The 18,221-nt window shown below is 35.9% G+C and overlaps 1 protein-coding gene across 5 annotated transcripts in view; it reads left to right on the top strand.

Moving 5' to 3' along the window:
- Positions 1 to 18,221, top strand: part of LOC128994014 (rho GTPase-activating protein 39-like) — a 77,050-nt gene that overhangs the window by 18,363 nt on the left and 40,466 nt on the right. For 3 of the 5 annotated variants that reach the window (XM_054418211.1, XM_054418210.1, XM_054418214.1), the window contains 10 exons: positions 293 to 440; positions 1,484 to 1,784; positions 2,091 to 2,227; positions 8,678 to 8,809; positions 9,200 to 9,369; positions 10,493 to 10,617; positions 11,603 to 11,851; positions 12,734 to 12,973; positions 13,511 to 13,645; positions 17,912 to 18,030. In XM_054418211.1, coding sequence (XP_054274186.1) covers positions 293 to 440; positions 1,484 to 1,784; positions 2,091 to 2,227; positions 8,678 to 8,809; positions 9,200 to 9,369; positions 10,493 to 10,617; positions 11,603 to 11,851; positions 12,734 to 12,973; positions 13,511 to 13,645; positions 17,912 to 18,030 — 1,756 coding nt within the window. The remainder of the gene's footprint in view (positions 1 to 292; positions 441 to 1,483; positions 1,785 to 2,090; positions 2,228 to 8,677; positions 8,810 to 9,199; positions 9,370 to 10,492; positions 10,618 to 11,602; positions 11,852 to 12,733; positions 12,974 to 13,510; positions 13,646 to 17,911; positions 18,031 to 18,221) is intronic. The other 2 variants (XM_054418213.1, XM_054418212.1) reach the window with 2 other exon arrangements.

An 18,221-nucleotide genomic window follows, 5' to 3' on the forward strand; every position in this document is an offset into this window, starting at 1 on the left:
AGGAAGGCTTTTAAAATTGTAGAATGCTTCATCAGCAATGATTGTGACCAAAATTTACTATGTTGCCGCGATCACAGAAGATGATAGTGATGTCCATTGTGGTAGATGATGGTGATTCCACCAAGACAGCTGGAGATGATGCCGGTTTTTTCAAGACCGATAGTTTTTCCAACAGACCAACAACTTATTAAAACTGTTACTTATATTTTTAACAATCCCATTCATTTAGGATAAGTAATGGAAACAATTTATTCATTAATTAATCTATTGACAGTTTGATGCAAGAGTGTAGTTGTGGTTGCAGGCATCAACATACATCACAGCAGGCTGCTCAGACTCACACACCCAGCAGGATGCCGTCTACAGGGGCGGCTGACAGAGACGGACGACCAAGGCGAGGCAGTCACGGGTCCTGGTACCACAGGACGACTCAGACACAGGTTAGTTGACTGTTACTGCTCTATAGCATCATTATTGATTTACCAGTTTCAATATCGTCCCTTGTATCCATCGTTAAAGCTCCTCTCTCTTGCCACTTGTTTTAAATATAATTTGTTTTCAGCGTAAAAATCCACTTTTATGATATTCTGTCTTGTTTTGTTTTATTGAAACTCTTACTTATGTTTACTTTTCTATTTTAGATTTTGCGTTAGCAATTTCAACTTCTAGTTTTTACATCTTCAACTATTTTGTCAGTCCATGTTAATCACATATGGTCTTTTTGCACATCTGACACCTCCCTTTGGTATACAATTTTTTTACACTTCTTGTACAGCATTTTCCTCTATTACATAGATACATAACCAAGCCACCAAATTGTTTAACACCGTCAGAATATCTGATCTTATGGATAGGTTCCTGAGCTCTCTAATTCTCCAGTATAAGTTACTTCACATCCAGTTCCTCAATGACATTTAATATATTTGTTTTATTTGTTTTAACTGCTTAGAATTTGTATAATGTTGAACTCCTAAGTAAGGAAAATCTAAAAATGTCATTTAAAGCAAATTGAAATAAATACCATAGTACTGTGTGTCATTTTGTACTACCACTATAGATAAACAAATTCTATGTATTATAATACTCCGAGATGGGACTTTTAAAATGAGGTAATTGAGGGATTTACCGTTTATACTCATAGAGAATCTCTAAAAATCCCCAATTTGGGACAAGAGAACAATATAAAACAAGTCAAAAAGTTAAAGTTAGACTAGCAGTGTGATTCACCTAATAGGATCCATTGTAAAGCCTATCTATTTCCACGTTACATTCTCAGTTCTTGTCTTCAACTAAGCCTTTCCATCTTCTCCTTTCACAGTCCGTCCTTATCCACCATCTGCAATCTCCCACTTCACCACTTACAATCTTCACCTTATTAATCAAAACCTCCTTAACACACTAAACCAAACAATTAATCTTTTCAATATAAGCAGTACGGTAGTTTCAATGTAATTAAAAACTACATTTCACTGCAATTTTCCAGACTGGCCCAGTGCAAGAGTCGGGACGGTCGAGTGACTCCAGTTGTGTTTCGTTGAGCCGCAACTCCCTGGAGTCTTCAGTCAAGCCACTAGAGTCGCCTAACCACGGGCTCAAACACTCTCCGTCAAGTGGTCTGACGCTGTCCACGTCCACTCCGGTGCTGAAGAAGAAACCTCTCAGCGATGCCAATGCGCAGCCCGAGCGGCAGACGCAGGAGCGACGACCTGGTGTTTCGGTGCAGAGGAGTGCTTCCAACGCCGCACATCTGCCTGCCAAGCAGAAGAGCTTTGATATTGATATCAGTGAGTGATCAGTTAGCAATATCTCTGATTGTTGATATAAGTTCTTATATTAGAGTTGTAGCCAGTTTTAAAATTAAAATTAACAATGTTCAATTTGGCCGACAAAGTGTGCGGATGTTAATTACTGATTTCTGTAAAATTTTGAGCTTTCAAGCACAAAGGCACACTTCGTATAAGTTAGAAATAACATTTGTATCTAGCCTTTGAACAATATATTGCAAAAACAATACCTGCCTATAAAAACATTGTGTCTGGATTGGAAACATGGGTAAAGCAACCAATTACAACCCGGATCTATTTTTACAGGTGTGGGTGGAGGCTACAGCCTAGGACATGAGAACCGCAACACTGGAAGTGTGTCTAGGACACGACCTGCACTGTCCAACAGTCAGTCAAACCAACATCTGTCCAGGAGTCGTAGTCAGACCACCCCTCAACCTGTTGTGAGTATACATAACATCAATTGAAACAATTTATATTAACATGATCGTTGTTCTCTATTCTTCCTCTCATCTTTCAATGGCATAGCCAATACACATAGGAACATAAAATATACAATACCTACTAAAATAAATACTACTAGGTGAAACCCGTCGAAATCGACGGTTAGGGGCCTCCTCGTTTATATGGTCTTGTGGCTTCATTGGCAACAAATAATGCAAAATGAAATAGCAATGTGCCATTTCCAAAGAGAAAACATACTGTAAATTGGCTGTTACGTAAATATTGACGTTTACATGCATCGTTAATCAACGTATTTTATAAAGGATAATGTGATCTAGTTTAAAAGGAATATGACATTTCTGTCATGACAGTAGCTGCTTATATAAATAGTATTTACTCTTACAGCCAAAATATTGTGTTTACTTTCAATAATGTTACCAACCCAGTGGGCCACTGTCCGTAATATAGGCAAATAGGCCACTGTAAATAGTTTGTCAAGATAGGTATTATCTTAGGCATGGTTTTTGTGTTTGGATGTTATTAGACACGATAAGAGCACACTGTTGGAGAAATATACGCCGAATCATAAATTTCACAATGCGAGTTTGAGCATTTTGTAACTATATGAGGAAGTTACATAGTATTTTTTAGGCCGCTGCTCAGTGCACTTTAAGAATATATTTTTTAGAGATAAATTAAATTATTGTTTTTGTTGCTGAGTAGCGCTAGTAAACAGGCACAACCCTTTTTTGTTAGCCTAATAACATTCAAAGGCTCTCTAAGAGTTCAAAAAATTAAAATTGCAAAAAATCTTCCTTTGGATAATTCAGTAACCAATAATTGTGTGTTGTTTAAAATACAACTAGTGTACATGTTGCTCGAAATCGAGCAATTGCAAATAAGTACAGGAGTTATTTATAAACAAATAACTTGTTTAAAAACTAAAACAGTCATAATTTCCATTGATTTTAAAAGAGACAACTAAAAGATTAATAACTAATGGGAATACTCACAATTTACATAACAGTCCTATTCCAGTTTAAAGGGTTAATTTTAAACAATCAAACTGTCCATGGACGGGAAAAGGTAAGCTTACAATTTAAGTCAACGTAAAAGGCTGTCAGCTTTTATAAAGTACCGTACCTAAGTTTTTTAGCCAATTTGTAGACAATAAGGTGTAGGCTACGTTAAACTCTACATGACAGAGTTAGGTAAACACTGGCAGAACTCTGAAATGGTGTTATTTATCATAGGCTTACTCATATGCCAAATCCTTAAAATAAAAATTCTATAATTAATAACTTATATCATTAAACACAAACTAACATCTTTTTTAAAATTTGTAATACAACATATAGATAATTTACACATTGACTGTTTACAATTAACATATCCTCTTTTACTCACTATTAATTTTTGCAACGGGAAAAATCTGTTTCATAATCATTGACATGGATTTATAATAAAAATAATCTATCATAAAGTTTAAGATTAAATAAACCTGCCACATAGTTGTTTTATTTTTTTGGATCAGCTGGCTGAAATTGTTAAAAAGGCATTTGACAGTTCTGGTTGTTTACATTTAAATGTCAAAGCAAATGTAAACATTGTGAATTTTCTCATGCTTCCATGGAGACCAATTATTATTAATATTGAATTTCTGACAACAGCTGGAGTTTCAAAACAATGTTTGTTTCACATGTTAATCTTATAAAGAAATACGAAACTTTAAAGGGTCCCAGGGCCTCACTCTCTAATTATTTTCCTAAAAAGAAAGTTTCCTGCACAAATTCACGATACGCTCTTTCCAATGACACCAAAAACATGGCAATCGGTTCAGTAGTTTCGGAGGAGTAATTGTCACAAAAATCCTGCTTGCGTATTAAATAAGTATAGATTTAAAAATTAACAGCTGTTCGTTAAAAAGTATTAAAATATCCACATGGCCAAAATGTAAACGAATCTGTGAAGGTATCTTTTAAAGGCTTCTGGGGCAGAGCCCTAAGGGAATTTACTTTGTTTTTCTTTTGATAACTCGTCTACAGACCAAGACCTTTCTTTGGACACCTCTACCAAGTTTCTACGCCCAGCCGTTCTCTTAAATTAGTGGAGACAAAGATTCCAATTAAATATTCAGATTCCCCCATGTTAATCTTATGGGAGAAAACCCATTTTTAATGGAAGGTCCAGCAAGAACTAATAAAGATTTCAAAAAAATAAAAAGACTTTGCAAAACTACAGATCAGGGCCATTAAATCGGTCTAAAAATGAGGGAGGAGTTCTGTTTACAAAAATCGGCTTAGCGTATTATATATATAGAAGTTGTGATATAGGCCTACATAATTAATTGTTTGAATACATAGTTAGTGCTTGTTTTCTATAATTCCCCTTCCTAATTTATCTTCCTTTTTAATCATCCTCATTAATATACCTCATTACCCTTCTTCATTCCCTTTTCCCATTAATCTGCATCATTAACCTTCCTCATTAACCCCCCTTATTATTCTTCATAATTACTCTTCATTACTCTTACTGGTTAATCTTATTCATCTTCCTCTTTACACTTCCTCATACTTCTTTGTTATTCCTCTTCCTCATTATTCTTCCTCTTGCCTCCTCATTCCCTTATTATTTTTCCTTTTATCTCTTCCATATTCGTAATCCTCTTCACTTATCCCTCATGTGAGAGTGTCTCTTGCACCTCATTCTTCTTTTCTTCTTCCTCCCTTCTAAATAATTTCTTTTTTCTAATCATTTTGCTATTAATTCAAATTTGATACATACCATCAAGACATTTCCTTTACTATTATTACTATATTATTTATTTCCCAAATTCAGAACACCTAAGTTCATCAACACAACAATTTTACATTCTACATACTTACTCTTACTCCTGTGGCCATTGGAAACCTAGGTGGTTTTTGGCCTCGCCAACCATGTGCCTCCAAGCTCTTCTATCCTCTGCCAGCTCCAAGTCTGCTCCCATTCCTCTCAAGTCCTTCGTCACCTCATCAACCCATCGCATTCTTGGTCTACCTAATGGTCTCCTTCCTTCTGGTATACCTCTGAGTACCCTCTTTACCATCTCTCTCTCACTTCTACGGTTAATATGGCCCATCCATCTCAACCTCCTACTCTTAACTATTCCCACAATATCTGGTTCACCATATAATTCTTTTAACTCTCTATTTTTCCTTATCCTCCATGCATTTCCTTCTTTTACTGGTCCAAAAATTCTTCTCAAAATTTTGTTTTCAAAAGTAATAAGGCGCTTCTGGGATTTTTTGGTAAAAGACCAAGTTTCTGACCCGTATAGCAATACAGGTTGCACTATAGTTTTATACATTCTTATTTTAGTGGATTTTGATTGCAGTTTGCTTTTGAATAATTTTATTAAACTCCAGTATGATCTTTCTGCTGCTGTGAGTCTGCTCTGAATTTCTATTTCTTCTCTATTATTATTTGTGATCATCACTCCCAAATACTTAAAAATACTAGTTTTCTGGAACCTATAGTTTAATACTTCTAAGTGGTCTTCCTCGTCATCTTGCCTACTTATTTTCATGTAGTTGGTTTTGTTTTCATTTATTTGTAAACCCACTTTTCTTGCTTCTTTAATTAGTACTTCTGTTAGCACTTTGAGATTATTTTTGTTTTCAGCTACAATGGCTACATCATCTGCGAATGCTAGAAGGTTTATTTTATCAGTAAGTCTTGCCCCTCCTTCACTATTTCTTGTTTTCTTGAGAGCTTCTTCTAGTGCTATATTGAATAATAATGGCGATAGACCATCACCTTGTCTCACTCCGGTATTTATATTAAATGTATCTGTATATTCTTTCCCTATTTTTACTTTCCCTTTGGATTCGTTTAAACACATTTTTGCCAACTGAATTATTTTATTAGGTACTCCATACTTTTTCATCATCTTCCACAGTTTATGTCTGTTTATTGAGTCGTAAGCTTTGCTAAAATCAACAAACATTACATATATATCCTTGTTGTATTCCCAATACTTTGAGGTTATTTGTTTTAGAATAAATATTTGGTCTGTTGTTGATCTCCCTTTCATAAAACCTGCTTGGTGGTCTCCTACTATTTCTTCTACATGGCCTTTGAGTCTGTTTAAGATAAGTTTAGATAGTATTTTGTATGTTGTATTTATAAGGGATATACCTCTATAATTTTTGCATTCTAATTTGTCCCCTTTTTTGTGCAGTGGGACTATTACTGCTTCAGTCCACTCTTTTGGCATTTTCTCGCTTTTCCATACTTGTAGAATCAGTTTGTGTAGATGGATGAAAAGTTCTTCGGTTCCATTTTTCATTAATTCTATTGGGATCGCATCTTCACCAGGAGCTTTGCCATTTTTGAATGTTTTTAAAACATCCTTTATTTCTTGTATTGTGGGCTCAGCACAAGGAATTTCTTCGATTCCTTGATCTTCTTCCTCCTCTGCCAAAACTTCATCTTCAATATTCCTTGCTTCATCTTCATTACAGTTTAATAGTTCACAAAAGTACTCTTTCCAAGTTTTTAAAACTTCAGTTGGCTCACATGTTACTATTCCATATCGATTTTTCACGCCTATTACATTTGGTTTAAAACCTTTTTGGAAAAACCTAATTCTTCTGTAGAAGTCTTTAGAGTTATTTTGGTTGCAGTCCTGTTCTGCTCGTAGTAGAGTGTTGTTTACATACTTTCTTTTTTCTCTTCTTAGTGTTTTGTTTACTTCTCTATTTAGGAGTTGGTATCTTGCCTTTGACTCCGCCGTGTTATCTGCGAGAGTTTTCTTTTTTGTTTGTCTTCTTTCTTGAACAAGTTTTTGGCATTCTTCGTTAAACCATGGTTTTTTAATAATCTTACTTTTTTCAAAGACTGTTTCAGCTGATTCTTTGACCCCTTTCTTAATGGTTTCCCATACTCTTTCTACATCCTCTCCGGTGTCTTGTGCTAACACAGAAAACCTATTCTTCAGTTCGATTTGGTATTCATTTATCTTGTTTGGTTCAAACAATATTCTTTCTTCAGCTTTATTCTTTTTTCTCTTTTCTATTTTTAATTTTTGTTTTACTTTTATTAAGACTAAATAGTGATCAGTGCCACATTCTGCTCCCCTTAGGCTTCTTACCTGGGTAACTGAGCTCAGATGTCTTTTATCTACTAGGACATGGTCTATTTGGTTTACCGTGTGTCCATCAGGTGATACCCAGGTTTGTTTGTAGATATTTTTTCTAGGAAATTTAGTACTTGCTATGAATAAGTCTGTGGAGCAAGCAAAACTTAGTAACCTTACACCATTTTCATTACTTTCTTCATGTAAGCTTTCTTTTCCAGCTACACTTTTCCATATATCTTCTCTACCTATTTTGGCATTTGCATCTCCTAACATTATAAGCGTATCATAATCTGAAATATCGGTAACTAATTCTTCTAGTTGTGTATAAAAATTGTCTTTATCCTCATCATTACTTTCTTCCGTTGGCGCATAGTAACTAATCACAGATAAATTATTAAATTTTCCTCTTAACCTAAGGTAACAAATTCTTTCATTTAAAGCTTTATAACATATCACAGATTCTAGTAACTGTCTTCTTATGGCAAAACCTACACCTGCGTAGTGTCTGCCATCGTCACAGCCGCTATATAGTATTTGGTAACTATCTGTATTAAGTTTGCCACAAAATGGCCACTTTGTCTCTTGTAAGGCTGCTATATCAATGTTATATTCTTTTAGTTCTTCACTCAAAATATCTATTTTGCCAGGCACAGCCAGGGTCCTTACGTTCCAAGTTCCAAGTCTCAAGTCCTTATTTCTGAGCAGGGGTCGTTTTCCAGGAGTTCCATCATGGTCCGAGGCATTTTGTTGGCGTTGCTGAACAAGCGATTTTTCCAGGGTAGGGTTGTCGGTCCTACGCCCAACCCCCAACCTGGAGGACCAGGGTTTTGATTTTGGAGTCACCTTCTCCTAGGTTAGTGGCTTCCACTGCAGCTCCAAGATCCTAACCTGACCTCGGTGTTACATCGGAGTATCCTTCTCCTAGCCTTTGGGTACCCAAACCCTGTCGTACAAGGCAGTACGGGCAGTGCTTATTTGATGGCGGCACTTCCTCGCCATGACACAGCACTATCATCGGGCTCATGTGGACTTGCTGAGTGTGACCCTGCCACAGATCACCCTCCCACGCCCTCTGGTGCTGCCGCCTCGGTCCGGGACTGCTTATTCGGGTTACCCCTTATTCGCAGCTGTCCACCATATCTGATGGAACGTTCGCCATCCGCCACCTGCGACCCGCCCTATACCTGAGGCTCGGTTCCCCTGTTAGAGCTAGGACTAAAGGGGAGGGTTTACATTCTACATAGTACTTATTAATTCCAACTGAAATAAAACAAATTGTTTAAAAAATTGTATGTCTACTAAAGTGGTAAACTACAATATGTTTGTTCAGACCGCACCTCTGTCAGTGTCCTCTACACTCTCCCTGGACCAGGAGGAGGAGGACTCCATGCATGAGAAGTACTTCTTGTCTGGGAACACACAACTGTCTAGTGGACGAAGATCTGTCGAGTCTACACCTCAGGTAACGAATTCACTGTTGAAAGGTCCGCGGTTACCTGATATTTCCAGATCAGGCCAAACCTGGTCTGAGGAATTGGGCCAGAAATAATTTTTTTCAAGCTTTTAGCGAATTTCCCATATTGGGAATAAGCTATTTTTTTCTTGGTCATGGAAAGCTTCTTGTGTCTAGTCAAATCAATCAATTGACCCAGAAAAACGTTTGCCATTTTGTGTACATAGATAAGTTTAGTAACAAACTTCTTTATGTTATAGCTTAGTTTCATATAGAACTTAAGTTAACTTTTTTATCTACTGAAAAAAATTATAATGAGGAAACCTTGAACATAAAAGTTGTATTGTTTTTATATTTAGTGGTTTTTGTACATAACCTAACTAGGTGTTATGTTCGCAGGCGCGCAGGAAACACCAACACAGATGTCCCAAGCTGAGCCCAGACTATGCCAACCTCGCCAGCAGTGTTCCCCCTCCACCTCCACAATCAAGACACTCCCATTCGTCTTCCTCCAACTCCTCTACGTTAGCCAATGCCCACCGTCTGCAACCTGCACATATTGTTACCAGGTTGGTACTACTAGATGAGGGTATAGGGTGCAAGGGCAGATCAAGGAATATTTTTAGACAGGAGGTCAGATGGCTTCTTTTTGAGAAATTGTGCAAAATTTTAACATTAAATTACACATACTCCTTTAAGGTTATGTTTTTAGGAAAAAGCATTTAGCTTGGATTAAATAAATAAATATAGGATGGAGAGGACACAGCTAACTCACCTGATGAAAGGTTGCAGATGAGTCAAAGAACACATAAAATCACACACATAATTTACTTAATATTTCGCCTCTGAAAGAGGCGAAATATTAAGTAAATTATGTGTGTGATTTTATGTGTTCTTTGACTCATCTGCAACCTTTCATCAGGTGAGTTAGCTGTGTCCTCTCCATCCTATATTTATTTACATACTCCTTTAAGAGTTTAGTGAGAAAAAAAAACATACTTTAACTAAACAATGCATTCTTTCAAGAATTTTTAATTTCAAAATAAGTATTTTTAGACTAGTCAGGCAGCTTACTGTATTTCTAGAAACATTTGGGGGATTTTAACCCCCTTAATCCCTCCACTCTGTCAAAGATCACACGGGTAGCAGATTTTAATATAATCGCATAACGCCCCACTCATTAACCGATTTATTATGGTTGGATTGTACTGGTTCTCAAATTCGCAATAAGAACTTGAGAACCGGTACAACCAGGCTACCTATCGTATTAGTGTCTTCATTAAGAGCCTGAATTCTTCACCAGTATACTCAAAAGGGCATCAACGTGGTTAGTTAATTGTTGTTTCAAAATATCTTTAAACCTCCAAAAATACAGCTTTTTTCTAAATGAAAACAGGATTTTTTTACCTTAAAATTTACCAAATCAAATTTCCTAATGGTACATAAAATGAAATAGTAACTCAATTTTTGTTGTTGGCATCATCAAGTGGTTGAGCTTTGGACGAAGTATCACTGACGTAAGTTGGTACACAAAATTATCATAATATAAATGTATCTGGCCATTTAGTGACAGATGTTGTTAAGCATTGTCTACAACAAGCCATTTTGGTTTATACCTGTTAAGGTTCACGAAGCTATTGCTTATCGTCTATTAAGTTTACTCGTGATTCTTATCAGTTTATGTGTTTACAGAGACAGAGAGGCAGGACTGTCAAGTAGTGATAATGAGAATGACTCAAGCACCAGTGTGTCCTCTAGTCCTAGAACACAGCCACTGCTACATCCGGACACTGCTACCAACGAACACAACGACAAAGGTATCATGATTTAAGACAACGTATAAGCACTGCAAATTAGTGGTCAAATCCAGTAGATTTTGAAAACTGGTAGGCAAGGATTGCCACAACATTGTCATCATCTCCTGCAATCATAACAACACTGAATACATCTTTTGTGATCTCAATTTGGGTAACGTAAGATTTTTGTTCTGAAAGAAAAAACTCAAACATTATTGGAATCCTGTCTGAGGATAAAGATTTGTATTAGATGAATTGTAAGAATGCAAGGTTGATTATGCAATGTTGCAGCATTGACCAGTATCTTAAATATGAAACATTAATTTACATTATCTAAAACATAATGCATGCCATAGTAGTTCATTCATTTTTGAGGCTGTTAGTAATGTTAGTAGTATGTTGTTGAATAAATATTACTAATATGAGGTACATACCTTTACGTCAACAGTTCAATTTTGTTGTAAGTGGAACTCACTACATGTTTCGCCTATTCAGGCATCGTCAGGTGATATCCTAGCAAGAATGCTTTGTCTTCATCCATGATGGGGTCGTCAAGAAACATTTAAATAAATACAAACACATTACGCACGAAAACATTTAACAATTAACTAGTAGGCCTACTATTATTGGTCGCGGTACGGAGGCAGACTGAACATGCTGGAATTATAGTAGGCGCGCACCGATAATAGTAGGCCTACTAATTAATTGTTAAATGTTTTCGTGCGTAATGTGTGTGTATTTATTTAAATGTTTCTTGACGACCCCATCATGGATGAAGACAAAGCATTCTTGCTAGGATATCACCTGATGATGCCTGAATAGGCGAAACATGTAGTGAGTTCCACTTAAGTCAAAATGGAACTGTTATGTACCTCATATTAGTCTAATTAAACAGTTCAGGGGCTACATCATGAATTTTAATAAATATTAGTTAGATGGCCTTAAATGAACATAGATTTTGCAAAACTAAAGTTATAGGCCTAAACTCTACTTTTTTGTTCAACAGTTCTGAAACGACCAACGTTCAACAACGTGGAGGAGCGACACAACAACTCGCTGCACAACAGACGAGCTGTGCTGAAGAACAACGGCAATCACAGCTTGACACTGTGTCCAAGGGTGGACAACAAAACTGACTCCTCACCAGTGTACTCCAACCAGCCAGTAGGGGTGGGAGGGTTCATACTGGAGCCTGAGATGCAGGAACACCTTCTACCCCTACAGCAGTATATACTAGAACAGGCTAAACTGTCAGGTAGGCTTCTCTGAGAATAGTGCTGATGTTCATGATGTACATCATTTTTCTGTAACCATGTAAGACAATTTTGTCAATATAGTGGGAGATGTATTTAATTATGCTATGACTATCTGATGCTTAGGATTTTTCAGTGACCGTGGAAGATGTTTGTGATCTTGTTGTGAACACGGAAGATCTTAATCATTTCTTCGCAATATAGGGAAGATCATGTATAATATTATGTTTAAGCCCATTGTAGTATTTCAATTAACATTTTAGGAAATAAACTCTTTCTTGGGTCTCGGGCAAAAATTTTGACCTGACCCAAAGTAAAAGTCTGCAGATCCTTAACAAAATTAATTAATTTAAGTAATTAAATATTTATTTTATATATATGTATAATGTATCTATTTTTTATCTAGTTATTAGGCGATATAATGTATGATGTATTGTTCTGAACGCCATTCATGTATACTTTTGTATATATGTGAATAAAGTATCTTTGAATTGAATTGAATTAATGACGATATTTCCAAACCACACTTACTTGTTCAAATTAATTTCAAAACTAACACAATGAAACAGCTTTATGTAGCAAACAGCACTAGATCAGCAGGCTGTTTCTTGTTTTTTAAGTTGCTGTATTGGGCAAACTTAAGTAAATTGTAGTTGCTGGTGTTCATGCAGCTAATTTAATGATTCAATGTGATTGTTGTCAATTTGTCATTCACAACATTTTTCTAACAAATACTTTTACAAATCACTGGCTTGATGGAATCCATGGTACATATATCCTTCTTGCAATACGTTTTTGTGGCAAACTATAACGGCCAATTAGTAAGGAGAGAGCTAGCCATATGTTTCTATAGTGAAAAAATTCTTACAAATATTTTTACGCAGGTTGCTACAGATTCGGCGACAGTCTTGTAGAGGAGGCAGATTCTCTACACTCGGACGAGGAGGACGCAGGTCAGCTGCTACAAGGAGGAGTAGAGTACGACAGTGATGAGTTTGCCGATGACGAAGGGATGAGCAACCAAGACGACTCCAGCAGCCAGGAGTACCTGCATGATGAGCCCAGCTATCTAGATACTGTAGAACAGTACAGATACGCCAACTGGGAGAGAAGTTACCCAACTGGTTAGTTGTGATTTTGACTTTAGATAAAGATACTGCAAGTAGGCCTACTTAGGATACAGATACTGTACTTAGACCTACTTAGGATACACATACTGCTAATAGGCCAACTTAGGATACAGGTACTGTAAGTACTAAGTAGACATACTTAAAATACATAGGCCTATACTGCAAGTTGGCCTTCTTGGGATACAGATAATGCAAGTAGACTTACTATCCAAGTGTAAAATTTTTACATAGGGTTTGAATTGAGATTTGTTTTGTTCTAATATGCTCTCAGAAAATAAAATTCTCAGTATTAACTTGATGTAAGATTGATGGTTACATTCTTATCAAACAAATTGTCTCGTTCAATTTATATTACAATTGTTTAGTTACATTTTATCACTCAAAAGGTCTGTCCTATTGTTTCAGACAAATTTTTGTCATACTGTTCCAGCTTTCATGGACTCTGCAGATCCTTACTAAACTACTGCATACATAAACCAAAATAAAAATAGTATTGCCTGTCTACTATGACTATTATATGTGTTTTTGTAGATGGTCGTGTCAGTGACTACGTAGTTGACAGTCTGGAGTCTCGTATGGCTGCCTCCAGTGGCTACAACACCAATGTCACCTCTCTGTCACAACAGCAGACCTCCAGAAGTAATAGTCTAGCTACTACCTTGTCTGGTAATATGCGTATAATTGATCGGTGTCGTGTTTGTGACTGTTTGTCGTCTGCAGCTGTGTTTGTTTAGCTTTCCAAGTTGCTAAAAAGATGTTAGATTACAATTTATTTTAACATTGTAGTGTTCAGCTGAATCAGGAAAGATAAATGACTTTTTTTGTAAATTAGAAGTACGCTTCCATGATAAAGTAGACTATTAAATCTTGGCTTTGAAAAAGTGCAATCTATCGTAAAATTTCTTGACGTTAATTACAAAAGCTAGTTTGTAAACATGTTATATATGTACAAAAAATAATTCCAGAATGTAAAAATCATTCTGTACAAATTATTGCACTGCCAAATGTTATGCTTGTAATATATTCTTTGCAGGAATACAATATTTTTTTACTTTTCAATAGATTATATTGCAAGCATGTTAAATTCAAAGCTATTAGAACTAGTTTTCATAGAAATATTAAATAATTTATAGTTAAGGTTAAATAGGATATTTTTCACTTGTAAAGTTTCATTTTTGTATTGCCCCCTGGCAATACAAAAATGAAACTTTTTTTTCCCTACTAAGTCAACGTTCTTGTGTTGCTCACAAAAAAAGCTACACATAGTAAAAGATTATTGAGGAAGTTTAAAAAAAAGAATGCTAACGAAGAGAAATACATGCACCTTAGTCACAAGGTCCAAACAAAATTAAATCCTTTATTTATTCGTCCTGTTCAACATTTTGTAGCCATTTAGGACTCAATAAAAAACAAAACAAAAAAAAAAATTAACAAAACTGTCATACAAAATGCGATTGACGGCTTGAATATCTTTAAAAAAATTAGGGGTGTGCGAGTACTCGAATCTTCGAGCTTTTTGGTCGAGCTTTTCATTATTCGGCTCGGCTCGAGACATTTTGAAAAAGCTCGAAGTTCGAGCCGAGCTTTTAATACTAAGTCAAAACTAAAAAAACACTTAATTTGGGTCGTAATTGAAAACAATGTTATCACAATTCTACGTTGTTCATGCATTCGAGGTTTGATAAGCACGAACACGAACCTCAGCTCAGTCAAGACGCAATGATTATCGATCGTAATTTTGAGGAGATACAGTAGTAAAGAGACAATCTACCACCTGTCCTATCGCGTTGTCTTTCTAACACAGCTATTCGTATCGTAATACACAACGCAGTGCGAGTGCGTGATTGGCTCGTCGCTATGACGACACATGGTTGCCGTGGCAACCTACAGTGCGCACTGAGCACTGCGCCTTGTGTGGGAGGGGAGATCATACCAACAAACTATTTCAGGAATTCTATTTTGGGACCGATGGAAGATAAGGAAGAAACTAAAAGTGGTCACGTGTGCAAATGTAGTGGGCGACACAATAAGGCTGTAAACGAGTATCGTCATGCCGTTGTTCCTTGTTTGTTTACTTTTTCAGATTCCTTATCAAACGCCCCTATCTGCTATCTCTCTTTCTCTCTCTCTCTCTCTCTCTAACAGTGTACTGATTAAACAGATTGTGGTTGACGACTTTTCTACTTATAAGATTCCCTGCGGTTATTTTAGTTCAATCAAACCCATAACCTTTCTAATGTTTATCAAAATAATTAATCTGTTTTGTATTTTATTCCCTTTAAACCAACCCCTATTTACCATCTATATTTTATAGAATAAAATGTTTGTTTATAAAGTTTGACTGGTCACACAATTTTGTACCTATTTTATTTTGTTTAAAAGTAGGGGTGTGCGGATATCTGAAAAATCGGGTAACCGGGCCCAAATTCGATATCCGACACTATCCGTTATATATCCGGCTTTTCGGATAGACAATATATTTTGACGTTTTGGACAAAAGACTAAATCTCCATAGCCACCATTAGTTTCCCAGGACAAAATTACAGCAATACGTTTCCAACGACCTAACAGCAAACGGCAAAGAAGCCTTGTATGATGCAATACTGAGTCGTTATCGGCTGTTTTGCTTTACGATTAGATTCGTCTGGAACAAACAGACATAAAGCAGAAAAGAACTACCATGGTCAAATGAAAGTCAACTCGTGCTTGTCTCCCTCCTGATACTAGGGGCGCTGCGTAATAGTTTTTTTACAGTACTGTTTCAAATTCAAAGTAGAAAAATCTAGCCTACTACTGTGAAGTTACGTAAACAATAGATTTAATGTTTCCCAAAAAAAAGTCAGAATAGAAACAATAGAAAGGCAACACAAAAGAAGGGTGGGAGGGGTTGGGCAATGACCTTGAAAGGAGCGCGGGTATAGTGAGTCAAGTAGGACCGGAGGGGGAAGGGGTGGGTAAGACCTTGAAGCTATATATAGACTTGCACTACTTCCCTAAACCTAAAGGACTGGCCGGCGAGTGGTATTCCAATCACAGGACAAGATACGTTGTGTTTTAGGTATTCATTGCCCGGGTTGACTTTGGATTGTCTTACTGTGTAGAAACTTTGAATAATAAAAAATAAAGTTAGAACTAACCACGATTATTTAGCATTGATTGTGTACATATTAAATGATTAAACTATAGGGACCATGGATATATACAAACTTTTGTCGTGATTTTAATTTCAACATCAAAATACAATATTGCACAATCGTGATATTTTAGGTCATCGACCTTAATTATGCATCCGGTATTGCTGTTTCGGAAGAGAAGCACGTTGATAAATTATAAATTGATATTCCCGTAGTTAAAAAGAATTATTTTATAAATCTATAAAACAAAATCATAAAATCTTACATACAGATAACAATAACGGAAATTGTAAAAAAGGTATAATGATAACACGTTATTCTTACTCTTTGTTCTTCTATTTCTTGGGTTTCCCTTCATCACGCATTCAACAAGTTGCCATTGTTACTAATCACCCATGTCCTTATAAGCTTTTGTGACATAACGCACAGCAGGGGGGTAAAACTTGACGAAAATCGGTTAATTTTTACCTATTATTTAATTACCAATGAATGTACTACTTTATTGGTATTTGGTACTGTATTAATAATCGGTCAAAATGGCCGATTTTTGTCAAATTTTACACCAAATTTATTGAAATTTCAAGGTGAATATTAATAATGGCCGATTTTTGTCAAATTTTACTCCAAATTTATTGAAATTTCAAGGTGAATATTAATAAAACAATTATTACCAAATATTTGTATTAATTTAAAAGATTGATTTGGGGTACAGTATTGGGTTCCCCACTGAGTGCAGCCGAGCGGCACTAATGAGGGTCGGACCTTCTTGGGGGTGAACAATAGACGGCTTATCAGACCCTCCCCTCCCCCGTGGTCTGGAGAAAGCTTGTAAACAAACTATTGCACAAGCGACTTGACATTTGGCTGCTTCAACTATAATTTTGTCAAATGAACTGTGATGTTTCAAAATCAAAAACAATAATTTGGGACCATACTGCTTAACAATAATGGACTGCAATTATTGTTAAACATACAATCCATTTTTAACAAACTAAGATTATACGATTCAAATAGAATTATAAAAATTATCTTGGTATTATACTTGGGGTAATGAAGTTATGTAGGCTAGTGTAATTCTCAGTTCATCAAGGTTCTACTGAATAATGTTTGGCAGTGAATAAGTGTAGAATGCAATTTATAAATTCAGGGATACACACCTTTTACACAGTTATAAAGTCGTTAATTAATAGAAATAGTTAATTATGAAAGACAATCTGATTGTCTCAGTCTGCACTGCATATCTCGTCAGGCCTTCAATCGATATCCTTTTATTTCTTGCATCTTAATTTAGTTCAGTTCAGTTCTTATCGTGATTATCTACTATTTGATGTCTTGACAATTCTCAACGTTTTTAAACATATTAAAATAACATTGTGTTTATTTAAAAATTGACAGAACATTATTATTATTATGCACTTTTTTAAGAAAAAAAAGTTTAATAACTTAGATAAGGTGACGCTAGGAAAAGCTCGGCTCGAAAAAGCTCGAGCTCGAAAATTTTTTAAAAAGCTCGGCTCGGCTCGGCTCGAGGTTGAAAATCACTATTCGCACACCCCTAAAAAAAATCTTAGAGAACTTTTTCTAATCAGCCTGTCTCTAAATTTCAAAATTTCAATGTGTTGATACCAAAATGTATCAATCCTTAATATCGATACCGGTACCAGTTTAATAAACATTTATCAAATTTAATATATTGATTGATCACTATAATAACCCCTGTCTTTATATCTTTATAAAAAGTAAATTTGTAAACCCTAAAACAACATTACGTTGAGACTGATGTTCAACGTTTTTTCAGGAGCTTTAGGAATAAATACTACGTTACCATTAGAAACGCAACACGCTTCGTTGAAAAGGAAGAAAGATCCACCAGCGCCCGCGCCAGTCCTGTATTCTCCTATTATGGAACGAGCGGAGGTCAGTATTTTATACTTCAGTAAGGAAACTGTAGTGTTGTCTCGCTTTGTATTCTTCTTTCATACTTGGCAACATTTTTTAAACAAAGTTGCAACGGACCTTAATGTTACAAAGATGTTTACGACAGATTTATTTGAAACATCATTATTGTTTGCATGTTTTTTTTTCTGTCATTTCAGTTCTTGTATTCA

This window comes from Macrosteles quadrilineatus, unplaced genomic scaffold (assembly GCF_028750875.1).
Source record: "Macrosteles quadrilineatus isolate MER2022 unplaced genomic scaffold, UCM_ALF_1.0 Scaffold_5__1_contigs__length_97177068, whole genome shotgun sequence".
NCBI lineage: Eukaryota > Metazoa > Arthropoda > Insecta > Hemiptera > Cicadellidae > Macrosteles > Macrosteles quadrilineatus.